The sequence below is a fragment of the Chamaea fasciata genome, unplaced genomic scaffold (assembly GCF_029207755.1).
Source record: "Chamaea fasciata isolate MVZ Bird 193981 ecotype frontalis unplaced genomic scaffold, bChaFas1.0.hap1 SCAF_11, whole genome shotgun sequence".
Lineage (NCBI taxonomy): Eukaryota > Metazoa > Chordata > Aves > Passeriformes > Sylviidae > Chamaea > Chamaea fasciata.
Window position 1 is genome coordinate 18,492,346 of NW_027094096.1, and position 16,274 is coordinate 18,508,619.

The window sequence follows — 16,274 nt, forward strand, 5'->3', positions numbered from 1 at the left end:
CATGTTTAACCAGCAAGGATCAGATATAAGATGGTGGTGGTGTGGGCTGTGCTCCTGCCAGGAGCTGGGCTCAGCTTGAGGCTGTGTTTTATAGGGATGTGATCATTTTGCCAAGTCAAGTGTTCCAAGCCAATATAGGCTACAAGGAATAACATCCCGTCTGTGCTTGCAGCTGCTGAAGACTTTAGTATGGATATGCTCACTTCTGACATATCTGTTTTCATGTGTAAGTGCACAACAATGAACTGCACGGTAGGAGCATTAGGTACCACTGCTCTTTACCCAGTCAAAAAAGATTGAACAACATATTCCAGCCTCAGGTTTTCCAACTGCAGTGCAGTCCTTTTATTGAAAAAAAACAGTACAAAAGTACACAGGTCCCTGCTCTGAGAGCCCCAGCCATGCCTGGAACAAAGAGCTGCTGGAGAAGTCAGGTGTTCTGTGTGAGCTGCTGCATCACAAGGGCACAGAGACTCATCAGCTGCAAGAATTCATCAGCACCGTCTGCCAGGCATTTGTCCACTTCCTGTAGAGGGAACAGGGAAGGGAAAACCCTCTAAAAATGGTGACGCTTAAGGCAGCTGTGTCTTGGGATACAGTGGAGAACAAGAAGTTTGCCAGCTGTTTTCTTAATAAGCACAGATTTCTCCATGCCCCCCTGCAGCTGGACTGGGAACCATGAGCTCTCCAGCCTCCATCTCATCTCCTACAGGAGGCCACCACAGTGAAGTTCCACACACAAAGGGGTGGCCCTGGCCCTGCAAGCCCCTGCCAGGAGCATCACTGCAGGGCATCCACAGCACCTGCCTGGCTGCAGTGACTTTAGCAAAACCTCCACCACAGCTAGCATTCCTTCTTCATCAAAAATGGAGCAAGTTAATGAAACTTCTCTTTTTCAGAAACTTCTCTTTTTTGTTCTTTATTATGCACCAGAACAAAAACTTGCATTTTGTAGCTCCTAAGTTTTTTTTAAAGTGCTGACTTACTCTCATCTTAATTTTCCCTCCCACGTTATATTAAAAAAACCCCAAAACAACCAAACCCACACACCTCTTGATTGAATCTACTAGAACAACAAAATATGGATTCACTTAATTATAATTCACTTATAATTATATATCCACTTATATGGATATATAATTCACTTAACTAGACTTCAATTCCTTCCCATGAAATTTCTCAGGACAAAAGTTTGCATTCTACCAAGAAACATTCAGAACAAAAACATCACCATGTACTTATTGGGAGAGACTGTGCAAACAAAAATCAATCTGTAGAGATTAACGTATTTTGATTTTTTTAACTCAAGACTTACTGCAAGTTTCTCAACTATGGCAGATTTCTGCTTGTCATTGTAATCTTCGCTTTCCACAATGGTGTCATGCAGCTGGTTTACAAGCTGAGCAACAGCAAACCCCTCATTGATGAGATTCTGCACAGGGACAGAGGAAAATGGGAGTAATTCAGCAGCAGAAAAACCACAAACTGGAAACACAACCTTGAAAAATTCTGTCTGAATTGAGAGACTGCACTGCAATTTAGTATGGAAGCTGCACATTGCAGGGGACAATTCAGCAGCCTGTGCACAGCCCTGCCCTGCATCCTGCCTGACACAGACCCAGTGTGAGCCCCTCGGACAGGCTGCAGCCTCAAGGCAGGTACAGAGCAGTGGTTCTGACCAAACCTTTTTCCAGCTCCTGACAATCTACAATCTCGGACATTTTATAAGACATTTAAAACATTTAACAACCTCCACTGAACCTGTCCAATCCTATTCTAAAATTAGGAGGGCTTGGCATTCACAGCATCAGATGGCAGTTTCACAGCCTTCACATTTTAAAGGGCCACCTACTTAGGATTTATTTTCTTCATATGGTCACTGCAAGTCTCAGGAATTGAGAGATCTGAAAGACCAAAGCTTTTTTAATAAAATAAAACCCATGGTAACTAAAGCCAGCTTTTTAAAAAATCAGTAGTGCCCAGTTACAAAAATGTCAAGTATTGAGAACAATGGTCAGTGAAGTCATTTAGGGAGAGAGTAGTTTATGAAAATAGAAACAATGTTGGTGCAACCATACTTTTCTGTACAGCTGAACAGATCCACATGCCATCAGCTTAGCCCAGGAGAAAGCCAGAGTCACATTGGTAGGGAAATTTATTTGCAACTTCGACAGCTCTTCTTCAGAAGGGAAAGACTGGGAGTCCTGACTGGTAAAATACACTTCCCAAATGTGCATCCAGACTGACTGAGGCCAAATGTTCTTCAGCTGTAGCCTGGGAACAAAGGATTCCCAGGGCCTTGACTGAGAGAAATAATCCAGGGTAAGCACTGAGAGAACTCTACCTTTGCTAGGGTTTCCAGTTTCTCAAAAGAACCACTCTGGCAGCCCAATAGCAGTTCATCAATTGTTTCTTTAGGGATGACCTGTAACAAGAAGTGCCATTTCTTAATTTCAACTTTGTAAACTTAAAATCAGTGTTGATGCTTACAGTAACAAACTATTAATGGCAGAGGCCATTTCAGGATTTCATTCCTCTACACACCCATCCAGCAAGTATATGAGACAGATGAAATAAATCTTAGAAGTGAGAACTAGGCTGTGATATTTGTCCTATACTGGTGATATTAAAACAAAAACCATATCATGACAATAGACTGTCAAAGTCACCTTCCTAAATCCAACTGCTTATTCAGGACACTGACTAAGAGGAGGACATTCTTCAACAGTTAGATCAGCCAATGCTTTCTGTACCATTCTACACCTAAACAACACAGCAAATAGGTTTTATTTCCAGTGACACACCAACAGCATCCATTAAAAGCCCAATGCAACAAGATCAGACAATAAATCAGAAGGAAAAAAGTTGACAGATGCCATTATGTCACTCTCTGCAGGGAAGAGCTGCCCCTTTCCCTTTCACTCATTGTCATTCCTGTCAGTTGAGTGCCTGGACAGTTTGGTTTCAAAGCTTCTTTAAGAAGCTTTTGTACTAAGGTCACTCCAGGGTTACAGGATTTGTGAATGACCAAAACCTTCAAGTTTTTATGAAGATGTAAAGTTGGGTTCCTTTGCTTTAAACAAGCATTATTCATTCAATAACGGAATGTCATGCTTCTCTTTCCTATCATTAGTGAATTTCTGCCAGGTTTCAGATGTCTGATTTCTATTCAGATACCAGCTGGTTTACAGATCCACAAAACTGAACTGTAACTTCACTGTGATAATTGTTTAAAATTGTTCTGTAAAACTCTGCAAGCAGCAATTACCCCCAGTTCCATCAAAGTGAGAACCTCCCAACCCCTACAATTAGCTACAATGGCAGCACCTTCGTGGGAAGTGTGTCCATCATTGAAGCCCATTTATTTTTCAGCTCCTCAATTCTTTATCTCACATTTCCTTCTTCAGGGGTGTTTTGTTGCTATAGGAACACCTTCACACAAGTGTCATTAAATGCATTTTCTCTCAAGTTTCTCCTGTGCCTCTCAGAATTACCCATGTCATTCTAGAACAAACCACTGCTGTTTCATTAAAAATCAGGATCCACAGATCTTTGTCACTGTCACTGTGAACATTAAGCTAAAAAATGAGCTGCTACTGAAAGTCATTTCCCTGTGGTGCTTCCAAAGCAATATTGCAATGATCTACACTTATACACACACAAATATAGAAAAGCACCAAAAAATGTTCTAATCGACTCTCCCACAAAAAAAAAACCAAAACAGTCTGCATTTATGGGCAGATTATTTCCACTTCAGTTTGAATTACAAGACTGTTTTACAGTTTTCCATGATTTACAGAAGTTGCTAGACACCTGCTATAAGTGTACAGAATCAGGCAGTCTTTAAAATTCTGGTAGATAGCATATCATTACCATGCTGCAATACTAGTGAGTATAAAACTTTTTTTTTTTTAACCAAACATTGAGCAATGGCAGATAAAGGTGGAAAAATGCTTTTCAGCATAATTCCAGGAGAAACTGTAAGGCACATCTTACCCCAGCAATTTCAGTGATTATCTTCTCTGTGATCTCCTTCCCACCCATTAGGCGAGTGGCACTTTGAAGAAAAGTAATTGCTTTTCTTAAGTCCCCTTCTGACACTTTCACCAGGTATGATATTGCCTGAAAAATGTCAGAAAACGCTAAGTTATATATTCACTGTTAATTAAAATCTAATACAGATTTTCAGCAGTTCCTTTAAAACACCAAGCAGCACATAAAGCAGATTGTCAGAGCCAAGTACAACACACAAGTTACAAAACAACCTCTCTACTAACACAAATGTGTGCTGGCAGTTTGAGAAAGAAGCACAGTTTAATGCCAGTACACTCAACAGAGAACAAAAAGCCCTGTGGTTTGGCTTCAGTTTTCTCTGGTGGACATTTCTCCGGTTTTAGGACGACTTAAAATTCTTCTCATCTATGGAAGAAGAATAAATGAGTTTATGTATTTGATTTCATACAATTGAGCAGCCTCTTTCAAAGTATGCTGACTTGGCCTCTTTTGCTGCCATGCAATTATGCCCTGGATTAAACAGTAAAATTACGTGGCAACCACAAAGTTACCTCATTACTGATTTTCACATGTTCCTTCTCAGAAACATCCAACAGCCTCTGCTGCTGGATACTGTCGGACAAAGGCTTGAAGCGGAATTTGGAGCATCGAGATGTTAAAGGTTCAATTATTCTGAAAGAAAGGAAGGAGAGTGGTACATGAGTGCATGGCTCAAGTTCTCACAGACAAAGCTAACAGAGGCAGAAAAGGTTTAAAATACCTTAAGGTTTAAACACCCCTAAAACTGCAACACTGTAAAAATTAGAAGTGAAATCTAAGTATTGTTTCAGGTTTGCAAGCACATAGTGACATCTCTATTAACTGAAAATTAGATATCAACTTTTAAGCAGGGAAAAAATAAAAAAGAGACTACAGACCAGACAGCAAATCCAAATAAGCAACAAATTCCAGGTGTACCTGCTGATGTAGTTACAAATAAGACAGAAACGTGTTGTTTTAGATTCTTTTTCCATTGTGCGTCTTAAGGCTGCCTGGGCTGCTGAAGTCATGGAGTCTGCTTCATCCAGGATCACAATTTTAAAAGGAGGACACATTTTACCACTGAAAAATTAGAAATCTGTTATTCAGGAGACATGAAATGAACAGACCAAGGGAAAGAAAAAAAAAAAACCCAAAAAACCAAGGAAAAACATGAACAGAAAAATCACTGCAAATATCAAGTAATATTTTACTTAAGCATGCATCCTTGAAAAATAAAACAGATTCAGAGGTTCAGTGTTTTAAAAATTATTTTTAGATTAAAGACTAATATTTGTAATAAAGGCAGGGATTAAGTTCCCATAGAAAGACCAACACCTGAATACTGCAAAATCCTCTAAAATACATACTCTTACTATAAGCTGCTTCGTTTAACACCTCATGTACTCTTCTTTTTACAAGCTTTCTGATTCCCTAAACTCCCAAGAATACTCAACAGACTGATTTCAGTACACAGTCCTGGTTTTTGCCAGGTTGTCTTGGCATGCAGCTTCTTCCTGCTACTTTCCACAGTCCATACACATGGCTTGACCTGCACTTGGCTTCCCATCACCTAACACCAGAATCCTTTTAGAAACCAACACCCATGTTGTAGAAATTCCTGCAGATTAGAAGGACTAGGGAAGTAACTTCTAGCACAATTTATCCAAAGAAATTTTTCTATGGTGGTCAGACAACATCTTCAAAGGCAACAAGTGCCCAAACCCAGAAGTCTCGACCTTGTGGAGTTTTCACAGTCTGCCTCCAATGCTAACAGCAACAGTAAAAATCCTCCCGGGTATTCAAAACCCCAATGTGAAATTCTATGAAGTAAAAGCTCAGCCAAAGCGCTGTGTGTTGCCAACTTCTGGGCAGTGCTGACCCATCATTTATATTAGCAACAAAAACAACCACATGCTTTGTCCTAAGCAGGAGGGGTTTGATCCAGCACTTACTCTGAACGGCTTCCAGACGCCGTTAGCTGAGCGAAAGCCTTCACTTTTTCCCGAATCACTTGTATCCCACGCTCATCAGAAGCATTCAATTCAAGGACTCTCTGCCGGAATAAATCAGGCCTGCAAAATTTTTATTGCAACACGTTAACTGCTAACCCTTGTAATGATATGTTATAAAATATAACAACAAGCCTTCTGGCTCTGCTTGGAATGGCAGGGAATATTTTTATCAGCATTACTAAATAACATTGTTAAAAGACGTTTAAGTTGAGATCATGAAGTGTTAAGTATGAATTTCCATTAGCTATTTTTAGAATCTCCTCCCGGGCTACAGAAAACAATGAAGTATAAAATTCCATCAGTTAACCAGGAAAAAAAAAAAACCAAAAAAAACCAAAGTAGGAAGCTGGCTTCGTATGTTCAGAGCCTTTTTACTTATATCCCGTGAGCAATGTGAAATAAGTAAAAAGTCACAATACAGTCACTAGCAGTAAAACCAGAATGAAATATCCAGAAACTATAAGACATGCAGTATTTACCTGTAGTACTATACTCTATTAAAACAAACAAACAAACAAACAAAAACCCCAAAAACAAACCAACAATTAATACACCAGATTTTAAATGCTGGTAATTAAAATGGACTCACAATGTGGAGTTGTCTTCCTCCTACTAAAGTAGAAGTGGTTCTCTCCAAAAAACCAGTGAGTCAAAGATTAAAAAGGACAAACAGGATGGGGGGATGTATTAAATTCAGCATTACATTTGATCATAACAGCAAAGCACCTTCTCATCCGTTTTTTGCATACAGATCACTGAGTTCACTACTCAAAAACTCCCAAGTGTTACAAGTGAGTTAATGAATGTATACATGCTGAATTTTAGTCTGAGTCCCAATACTACTTTGCATACGCAATTCAATGGTGCATAACAGAGAGATTACAAGTCAGACATTTTATGAAGCACTTTGAGATCTATGTGTAGCTAACAACTTACTAAATAAACCATAAAAAATTGGAATTCCTTTACAAAGTTCAGTAAGGCATATGCAAACCATATTCTTTCCATACTCTTTGTTAGGGGGTTACATGGCTGCCAATCTGAAGTCTATACTGGTAACAGGAATCAGTGACTTGTGAAAGGACAAATGAGAAAGAAATCTTATGTTAGAGCTGAATTAGAATATGAAGATATTCCTGAAAAAGTGCTGGGAACTACCCAAGAGAAGGCAGTGACCAGAGGCACTTCATCACATGATTAGGAGACGTGACAGTTGATTACATTGAAGCAGCTTGATTCTAGCTTACCCAAACAGTTCTCTAGCAGCTGCTAAAATAGTGGAAGTCTTTCCAGTTCCAGGTGGGCCATAGAACAACAGATTGGGAAGCTGAAACAAGAAGGAATCATTTGTAAGAAAAGCAAATTAAAAAAAAATCCACGAACCGGAAAACCTACTGATAATCTGAGCACCTAACAGGACAGAAACCATCTATTTCTCACAGTAGATAAGGGCAAGTCTTTCACTTCTAAGTCTCTAAAGAAGGACAAACAGCTGCCATTTATAGCACAGCATGAAAAAGTGCTATTTGGTGGCACCATCCCATGTTCTACCCAAACTGATATTCCAATCTATATTTATTTTTATATCCACACCCCAGGGCATGTCTGATATCACTAGAGCCTACAGAGCTTACTGCTCTGATGGCAGTGACACCCAAATTTATCCAAGAATGGCCTTAAACAGCCTGGGTAATAGCAGCAGTGCAGATGAAACTATCCTCTGCTGTCTCAGCCCCCCAGGCTGCCTTGCCTGGCTGTGCTGAGGATAAGGCACAGTGCACTGAGCACAGGGCAGCACTGGAAGGCTGCACTGCAGCTGGGAAAGCGCGGACACAGCCCAGCAGCGACCACAGGGACAGCACCAACAGCCCACCGCACTGCACAGCCCTGGAAAACTCCTGCACACAGCCACGCAGCTCTCAAAGGAGACCACTGCCATTTCTTAAAGAAATTAGGGTAATTGATCTTTAAAATAATTTAATTAACAACCTCAGCATGAAAAATACAGCTGCATTAAGGAGATATGCTGACACACGAAGAACAAAGCAGCGCAGCAAAGGCTGCAGCAATAATTTTAGGATGACATTTAGCAGCACAAAGCAAAAACATCTCAATTTGGAAGCATAACTAAGTATCCGCTAGATATCTGAAACTCATTAGATGGAATGAAACATAAGCTGGTTTTGTTTTGCCTGTCAGAGGAGCAGTACGAGCCTGTGTAACATGGTAGACCTAACTGCACTTTTAATACAGATGTAAATTATTAATACTAATGAGCTGCACACAGTTCAGGTCATCCTCAGACAAGGATGAGAGATCCAAACTGGGAAAAGGGATTAAAGGAGTGAAAAGCCTGTCTTATGAGAAGTGACGTTTTGAAGAGTTTGATTTAGGTAGCTCAGCAAAACAAAAGCTGAGAGGGAATATGACTGATCTCCATAAATACATCTGAGCAGCACAAAGAACAAAGATGGTATAAATAAGCCATGCATAAGCCATGACTGAATTTTGGCTGAAATCAAGAAACTTTCCAGCTGATATAGGAGTGATAGGTTTCTATATTACTATTTCAAGCAATCACTTTTATAAATTATCACCTTAAAACTGCTGTCTTTGATAATAGGGGATGTTCCACTTCTACATTCTTAAAACAAGAATCCAAAAGTTCTCTCCAATCAATAGCAAAAAGACAAACCTCTCAGTCTGACTTGATTTCTAGCCCTTTATAAGCACTCTATTTTTAAAGAGTCAACTAAAATTAGATTAGAGAATTCTATGCTGAATATAGCATGTAATGCAGACAGAATGAGAACAGCAAAACCAAAACCATCCAAAGAGCAGAGAAAAAAGCAGGAGTACACAACCCATAATCAGAAAATGAAACAGAGACAATCAGTTTGGTAACAAATATCCCACGTTAACAACTAAGACAAGACACAGAGCACAGACTCAACTGTGTATGTACCCTAAAAGTAGAGACAGAAGAATTTCAATCTTCAATCAATTTCTAGTAAATAAATGAATTTCAAGTTTTGCCTGCTCCTTCTGCCAATCAATTGTTGCTTGTTTTCCTAATTACTAATAAGCAAACAGCATCCCCTACTAACAAACACCTTTTCAAGTTTAGAAGCCACAATAGTATTATCCCACTCTCTTACGACAGCTCCAGAGAGATTAAAAGTGTACTGAATAACAGCTGAAAATTCACTACTGAATAACAGCAGAAAATTCACCAATCTCTGTCCTAGGCTGGCACATTACAAGAGGTGGATGTTTGTAAGGAGATTCATAATTTCATGCCTCTGTGCTAATTCACACACCACTGTCCTCAAAAAGGCATAAGCAAGTAAAAAAGCTTTGATTAGAATCTGTTACCTAATTCCATTACACCCCAACTTTATAACTGCTTCTGTTTCAACCTCATTTTTGCTGGTTTCTCACTGAAGCATTTACACCACCTTTCAGCAAGCACAACCTAATCCTTTATGTAACTGTGGCAGTATTTTTAAATAAACTGCAACCTGATCTGGTTATCCATTTCTTCACGCTTGCCAGGAGTAAGCAGGATACCTGCAGGCATCACTCTGCACATGGGAAAGCCACCTCAGATAGCCCACATCTCAGATGCCTTTCCATAAGTTTCAGTGCAAGTGCAGATGCAAATTGCAATGATAATCCTACACTCTCTTTTCAGTTAGTAAGGCATCATGAAACAAATGAAAACTAAAGAATATCATGAGCAGTTTTCAGTTTCTTTGCCAAAAAACAAGAACAAAATAACACTCCTGGCAGACAAAAAGTCAATTTCTCCAGTTGAAATCCCCTTGGACTCTGGTGTCCCCAGTTTAAAACAGGATGATGTGTGCTCTTACAGATGGAGGTATATTGGCTACAGGGAGTCGCAATTCCTTTGTTAGTTACAGGCTGTTACAAGTCCTGCTCCATTTAGCAGCTCCCCAGACAAGGCCAACAAATACAGGCCAATTGACAGAGGATTGACTCTCCATTTTAAACTATTGTTTAAATAAGCACATTACTCAAACTACAGCACTGTCACAGCTGTTTCGTTGATCTCACCAGCTCTCCAAACTCAGTAAGGACCTCTGCACTAATGTGTACTTAGTGAAGTAAGTATTAGCCACCTCAGAGTTTCAATTACACTTTTGCCTCTTTGACAGAATGAGTCTTTTCAAGAAACTAATAAAAATGTCCAAATTAAAAAAAAAAAAAAAAAAAAAAAAAAAACAAAAAAACAAAACCAAACAAATCTTTTAAAGCATTTGCATGATTTTGTTTTCAAATGCCTTGCTGAGTTTGGGTAGCTATTGCAAAATACAGAACCTCTAAACAAAAGCAGGAATTATAATTTGTCTTTTCAACTCAGGAGGCCAAAAGTCAACACAAGTGCACTAGGCTCAAAATCCAAGAAACACTGCTGATCCACAAGCTGTGGGGTTTTAAATAACTGTAGCTCAAAATAGACCTTCCCAACCCATCACCTAAGCAATGTTACACAACTGATATGTCCAGACAGAATAGGTGGCAGCAGCTCATTTCTCCTTTGCTGTTAGTTCCTTCCTAATTACCTCAACTCTATAAATACTGTAATCCAGCAGCATTGCTACTGAAACACAGATTTCTGGGGTACAACATTACCTGACAAGGTCACATTACAAGAGCATTCTCAAAGCAAACTGAACGTGGAGAAAGGAACCAAAGAAAGAAGTGCAAATCTTTCGCAGTTGTATTGTACCAGTTTGATTTTGGCTTCATACACTCAAACAAGTAAGGTACATCTGCTTTTGCAAGCTTTGATTAAGATACCATTTTCAGAGGGAAACAGACTCATATCACTGCAGAGCAAACCAAAGCTGCAGCCCATGAAAACAGACAACTTTTGAAGCACAAGTGTGATTGTCCTGGGTGAGGAAGTAAAAAAGAAGGAATTGTACAGATTTAGAAAAAAGCAGAGCCATCTCTTGGCTGTGTACTTCATTTCTGTCTTCAGCCCCTTCACCGCCACATCAGCTCCTTTGGAAGAAATCACCATTAAATATACCAAATATTTACTAAATTTTTATCCAAAAGCAAATGCAAGAGAAAACAAATGCAACTACAAATGCTCTGCTCATCTACACCCTTAGGTCAAGCAAGCCAACACTGCAACTGCCATGGTTAGCTTTTTAAAGCCAAAGAGACTTACTTGGAAACTTTAACCCAAGAAGTTTGGGAATCACTATCCAAGCAGTACACCTGGCACTTATAAATTAAATTTCTCTCATTAGCCAAAATTTTTAGTGCTTAGCAGTTTCACAGAAGCACTGACACATCACTAGAAATGTTTAGGAGTGACTGGCAATCCAGACTTGTCTACGAAAGAAAAACTTTCTCCTCTTGCCATAAACATGAATGTCACAAGTACTGGTGGAGTATCAGTGTGGAGACAGCAAAAGCTTTTCCAGGTTTGAAACTATCAACAAGAAGTTTACCATTTGAACTTTTCCAGAAAAATTCCAAACTGCATTATGGAACTGACAATTCTACAGTGTTTAGAGGACTGGAAATATAAAAAGCTTTACACATATATCACAACAGGATATAGCACACAGAAGCCACTTAACCTGTTCATGAAGTACCACTGTAAAAATGATCATTGCTGAGTTGGAAAAGAGAATTTTTTGTTACCACTGACTCAAGTGTCTGTCTAAAGATGCTGATTAGGTAGATGTTGTCATTACACTCACATCAGCACCTTCCAGGGACTTCTTCAGCACAGCTACAACTTCATCCTGGAAGGCGACTTCATCCACGTTCTTGGGACGACTAAATAAAAAGAAATTAAATAAAATGTGTTAGCTAATGAAGTTTCAGAGGAAAACTGAAATTGAGAAAAACAGCATTTCTCCTTCTGATTACATCAGGTACTGAAGAATTACAGTGAATTTGTAGTTGAAATCAAAATCACAACAGGAAGTCTGATGTCTCTGGTCTGTATTACTGAAGTGATCTAATTCCTCAGGAAGCTGTTTGTCCTTTTCTGTTGTAAACAGCTGTCTGAGACGTTTGTAAAAGCAGAACTGCAATATTTTACCACTTTGCGATAAAGGCTTCTCAAAGAACCAAAGCATTAAATGCATTCATGCACCAAAACACAGCTTGACATGAAACAACACTGCTTGACATGACCAAGGTTTTCTGCTCAGTACCAGCCACAAAGGGCACTTACAGTGCCCCACAGTCCTGGAGTTCCCCCAGAACATGGAAAGTTAAGTTTTTCTCTCTGGTGGGGACGCCCACACCTGCGACCTCCTTTTACTGTACACCAACTACATCTCTATACCCCCCACAGCCGGCTCCCCTCTCACGGCCAGCGCCCCCACTCCCCCAGAGCATCCCTTACTATTTCTCCACCCAGGGGATGGGTTTGGTCCTCTTGCCCTCCCCGCTGCTCCCGGCCGCGCTCTTTTCCTTGGCAGCGACGGGCTTGGTGCTGATAGAGGCCGGGCCCTTGAGGAAGGCCTGCATGGCTGTGCCGGGTCCCCTCACGACCCCTCAGCCCCCGACCCCGCTCAGGCCCCGCCGGCCCTTCCCGCCAACCCGCCCGCGCACGGGGGCGGGGCCGCTTCCGCCCGCCGACAGCCAATCACAGCGTGCGGCGCCACAGGGGAGGCGGTGGCGTGACGTCACGCTGCGCGCGCTCCGGCACCTGAAGGGGCGGGGGCGCGCGAGGCGGGCGGTGCCTTTGGGCGGGCGCGCGCCGGGTGAAGAGTGCGCCTCCCCGAACGTGAAATAAAGAACAAAAGGGTTCCCCCAAAAAAGAACAAGTGCTGCACGAGAGCAGGCGGAGGAGGGAACTCACTGTGCAGTGGGACCTGCTGCGGTCCAGAGGCAGGGCCTGCTCCCTTCCCCTGAGGGCTGAGGTGTCTCTGAAAGCGCCCCCCCAGGAGAGCCCGAGGCCTGTCGGGCCGCAGTCATTTGCTCCTTTATGGACGTCGGTGCTCAAACCTGCTCCGGCCCTCGCTGCTGCCGTGCGAGCAGCTCCCCCAGGTGTGCAGGCTCAGGGTTATTGGTGCTGGAGTGAAGCGAAGTGAATCCTTTGTTTTTTCCCGTTATTTCTAATGACGTCCATCACAGCTAAGCCACGGGAAAAGTGAATTCGGGAGTGTGATTGATGTGACAGATTCCTTTAAATGACAAAAAAACATCCTGGTAGATGTAGCAGTCGTGATGAACGCCCACATTTCCATGTGCTGGGTGGCTGTAACTTATCCTTCCAATTACACACCAGCTTTGTGGGTAAAAAAAAGGGACGTATTTCTGCTACCAGCAGCTGGGCATTGTGTGGCTCCAGATGTTCTGCTTTACTGTTTTCCCTTGGCTGCCCCTGGGCATGAGACACAGAGTGGTCTGGGAAGCTGCAGTAGTGATGCCCCAGAATAGACCCTGTGGAAGTGAAAAGTGACTGGAAATGGTCTCTATGGCAACAGAAGAACAACCTTTGGAAAAGGAGATGTAGGAAAAATAGGCTGAAAATGCATAACTCTGTCAGTGAGTCAAACCTGTAATTCTCGTCTGGGCAATTTTAAATAAGTTGTTTCCTCTCATCCGGCATTCTTCTATTGAAACATGAAATCCAGATTGTAGTCTTAGCAAGAAATGCCCACACATATAATTGCTGAAGTTGTTTTGTTCTAGATGAAAATGCAATGATTTTTTTCACCATTGTGATTATATTTGCTACTTCCACGTCATGATAACAAAGATTTCCAAAATCAGATTCTTTCTGCAACTGTATAAAGCTTTGCTGTCTTTTTGAAGCTTTGTACTATTTGTTGGTCTTTATTCAATCTACTTTGCTTAATGGGGCCCACCTCAAATGTACCTTGGATTTCAGCATTTTTGTCAATTCTGGATGAGCCTGAGGTTCAGTTCAGCAGTGGAATTTCCCTTCTGCTACATTAACTGAACTTCATAACACAACTTGTAGTTTCATTACCTTAAGAAAAAATTAAAATTCCAGGAAGGAATAACGAAGCCCAAGCTTCTCTCATATTTATATGGACTGAAAATTATGCTTCCTCTATTCTGTTGAGTTGCGTTCACTTGCCGTCTTAAGGTCCAACAGATCAAACTCAGTTACCGTGTCTTCTCACTTGTGTCTGTCTAGCATTTTCCATGGGAAAGATTGTGTTTTACACCAGCCTAGTCAGTACTCCTTGCGCTGACCTAAGTGGGGACCCTTCCCAGTTGCTGTGGTTTAACCCCAGCCAGTAACTAAATCCATGCAGTTCTCACATCCTTCTCCCATCCTTCTGATCAGATGGGGAGGAGAATCAGAAAAAAAAGTAAAATTTGTGGGTTGAGATAAGAACAGTTTAATAATTGAAACAAAGTAAAATATAATAATAATAATAATAATAATAATAATGAAGATAATAATAAAAATAGCAATAATAATTGGAATGTAAAGGAGTGAGTGAAAAATAAAACCCCAGACAAGTGATTCACACAAAGCTGATGGATGCCCAACCCATCCCTGTGCAGTGATCAGCCCCTCCTGGCCAACTCCCCCTGTGTATACACTGGACAGGACATTCTATGACACAGAATATCCTTTTGGCCAGTTCAGGTCAGCTGTCCCAGCCATGCTCCCTCCCTGTTTTTTGTGACCCTCCTCACCAGCACAACATGGGACGCTGTAAAGTCATTGACTTAGGGTAAGCACTACTTGGCTACAACCAAAGCGTCAGTTTCATTTTAGCATTATTCTCACACTGAATCCAAAACACAACATTGTACCAGCTTCTAGGAAGAAACCCAGATCTATCCCAGCTGAATCCAGGACACCAGTCTTATGTGAGCCATTTGCAGATGTACAGCCACAGAATGAGGGTCCAAGAGCTCGTCTGACAGAAAACCAATGTGTCAGGGGCTAGTGACAATAGCAGGGCAGGAGAATTGATTAGGGGGAGGACATTTGTCTTTTTAAGTTACTCTGCCTGCTGCCCTGGAGACCTCCCCATGCCTCCATCAATCTAGACCTCCAGTCAGTTGGCATGAAAGCTTCTTAGGAGATCAGCTCAGGGATTTTTATGATGCTGAAAGTGGACAAGTGGCTTCATTAAAGAAGCTACATAGAGTTCATAAAAGTAAGCTGGGCCTAAAAATAACAGAATCACTTCTGTTCAGCAGCTTTGTCTAAAATCTAGGCTTTGTTTTAGAAGAGGAAAGAGTTGAAATAAATGAATACAATAAAAATAGGCATGTCTATTTTTGTAGAAATTTAGCAGCAAACATTTATCTCCTAACTCTTAGCATTGTAAGACTTCTGCCAGCATTATGTAAGCAACACAGAGCAGACTGGCACTGGCAGTTTTCACTGTCCAAGCTGCATAAACAAGAGAAAGTTCAAAGCAACATGGCAAGAATGCTAAAGGTGTCAATGGTTTTTTGGGTTTTTGTTGTTTTTTGGGGTTTTTTTCCCCTTAGATATAATAACTAGGACAGCTCAGGTAACTGTGGAATATGATCACTGTATAGAAAGTCAAGGCTAAGGTGGATACTGCAAATAGGAAAGTATCCATTCCTTCTCAAGACAGGAATCAGAGGCCTGAAACTGAACTATCAAGCTTCAGATTTAAAACCAAAAGCAGTAGCTTTTTTCACAAAATGCATATTTAAATTGCAAGTCCTGTTACTATCAAACTTTATGGCCATCAAAATTATAAGTAGATTAAAAAATAGCTAGACAGATTCCTGAAGAAATAGAGTATTAAATATTATCAGTCATATGCAGACTTAAGCTCAGAAAGTCTCTGAACCAGAGATCACTGCAATCTGACAGGGAAATACTGGAGAGGGATAATCTCTTTAAGTGGCCTGTTTCATGTGCTCTTTCCTGAGGGTATATTAATGGTCCTGCTCACAGATGGGCCACTGCCCCAGCCTGTGTCAGGACAGTTGTTCTGGAGCACAGAAAGTAAATGATTGATGTAAATGATGGTGACAAAAAGTTGTCTGGGTGGGAAGGAAGACAGGGAGAGGAGCAGAGAATTTTGTTAAAACTAGTGTGATATCTTCAGTGGCCTCTTTTTCTTCAGAATGGATTTTACGAGGAGCTGTGCTCCTTCGCAAGTAGCTGAAACAGCATCTGAGGCAAAGCAGGTCAGGCTTTGCAGAGCTTAGGGGAGAGTCTACGTGTGAGGGTAGAGCCTCAGGCGTTGCCAG

The 16,274-nt window shown here is 41.1% G+C and overlaps 1 protein-coding gene across 1 annotated transcript; it reads right to left on the reverse strand.

The window, feature by feature from the left end:
- Positions 1-316: 316 nt before the first annotated feature.
- RFC4 (replication factor C subunit 4) lies at positions 317-12,641 on the reverse strand. Its single transcript, XM_066193886.1, has 10 exons — positions 12,448-12,641; positions 11,792-11,870; positions 7,295-7,374; positions 5,988-6,107; positions 4,972-5,115; positions 4,566-4,686; positions 3,997-4,122; positions 2,345-2,425; positions 1,316-1,432; positions 317-526 (listed from the first exon to the last, which is right to left on the reverse strand). Exons 1-10 carry the CDS (start codon positions 12,570-12,572, stop codon positions 431-433), a joined length of 1,089 nt encoding a protein of 362 aa, XP_066049983.1. The 5' UTR covers positions 12,573-12,641; the 3' UTR covers positions 317-430.
- Positions 12,642-16,274: the final 3,633 nt, after the last annotated feature.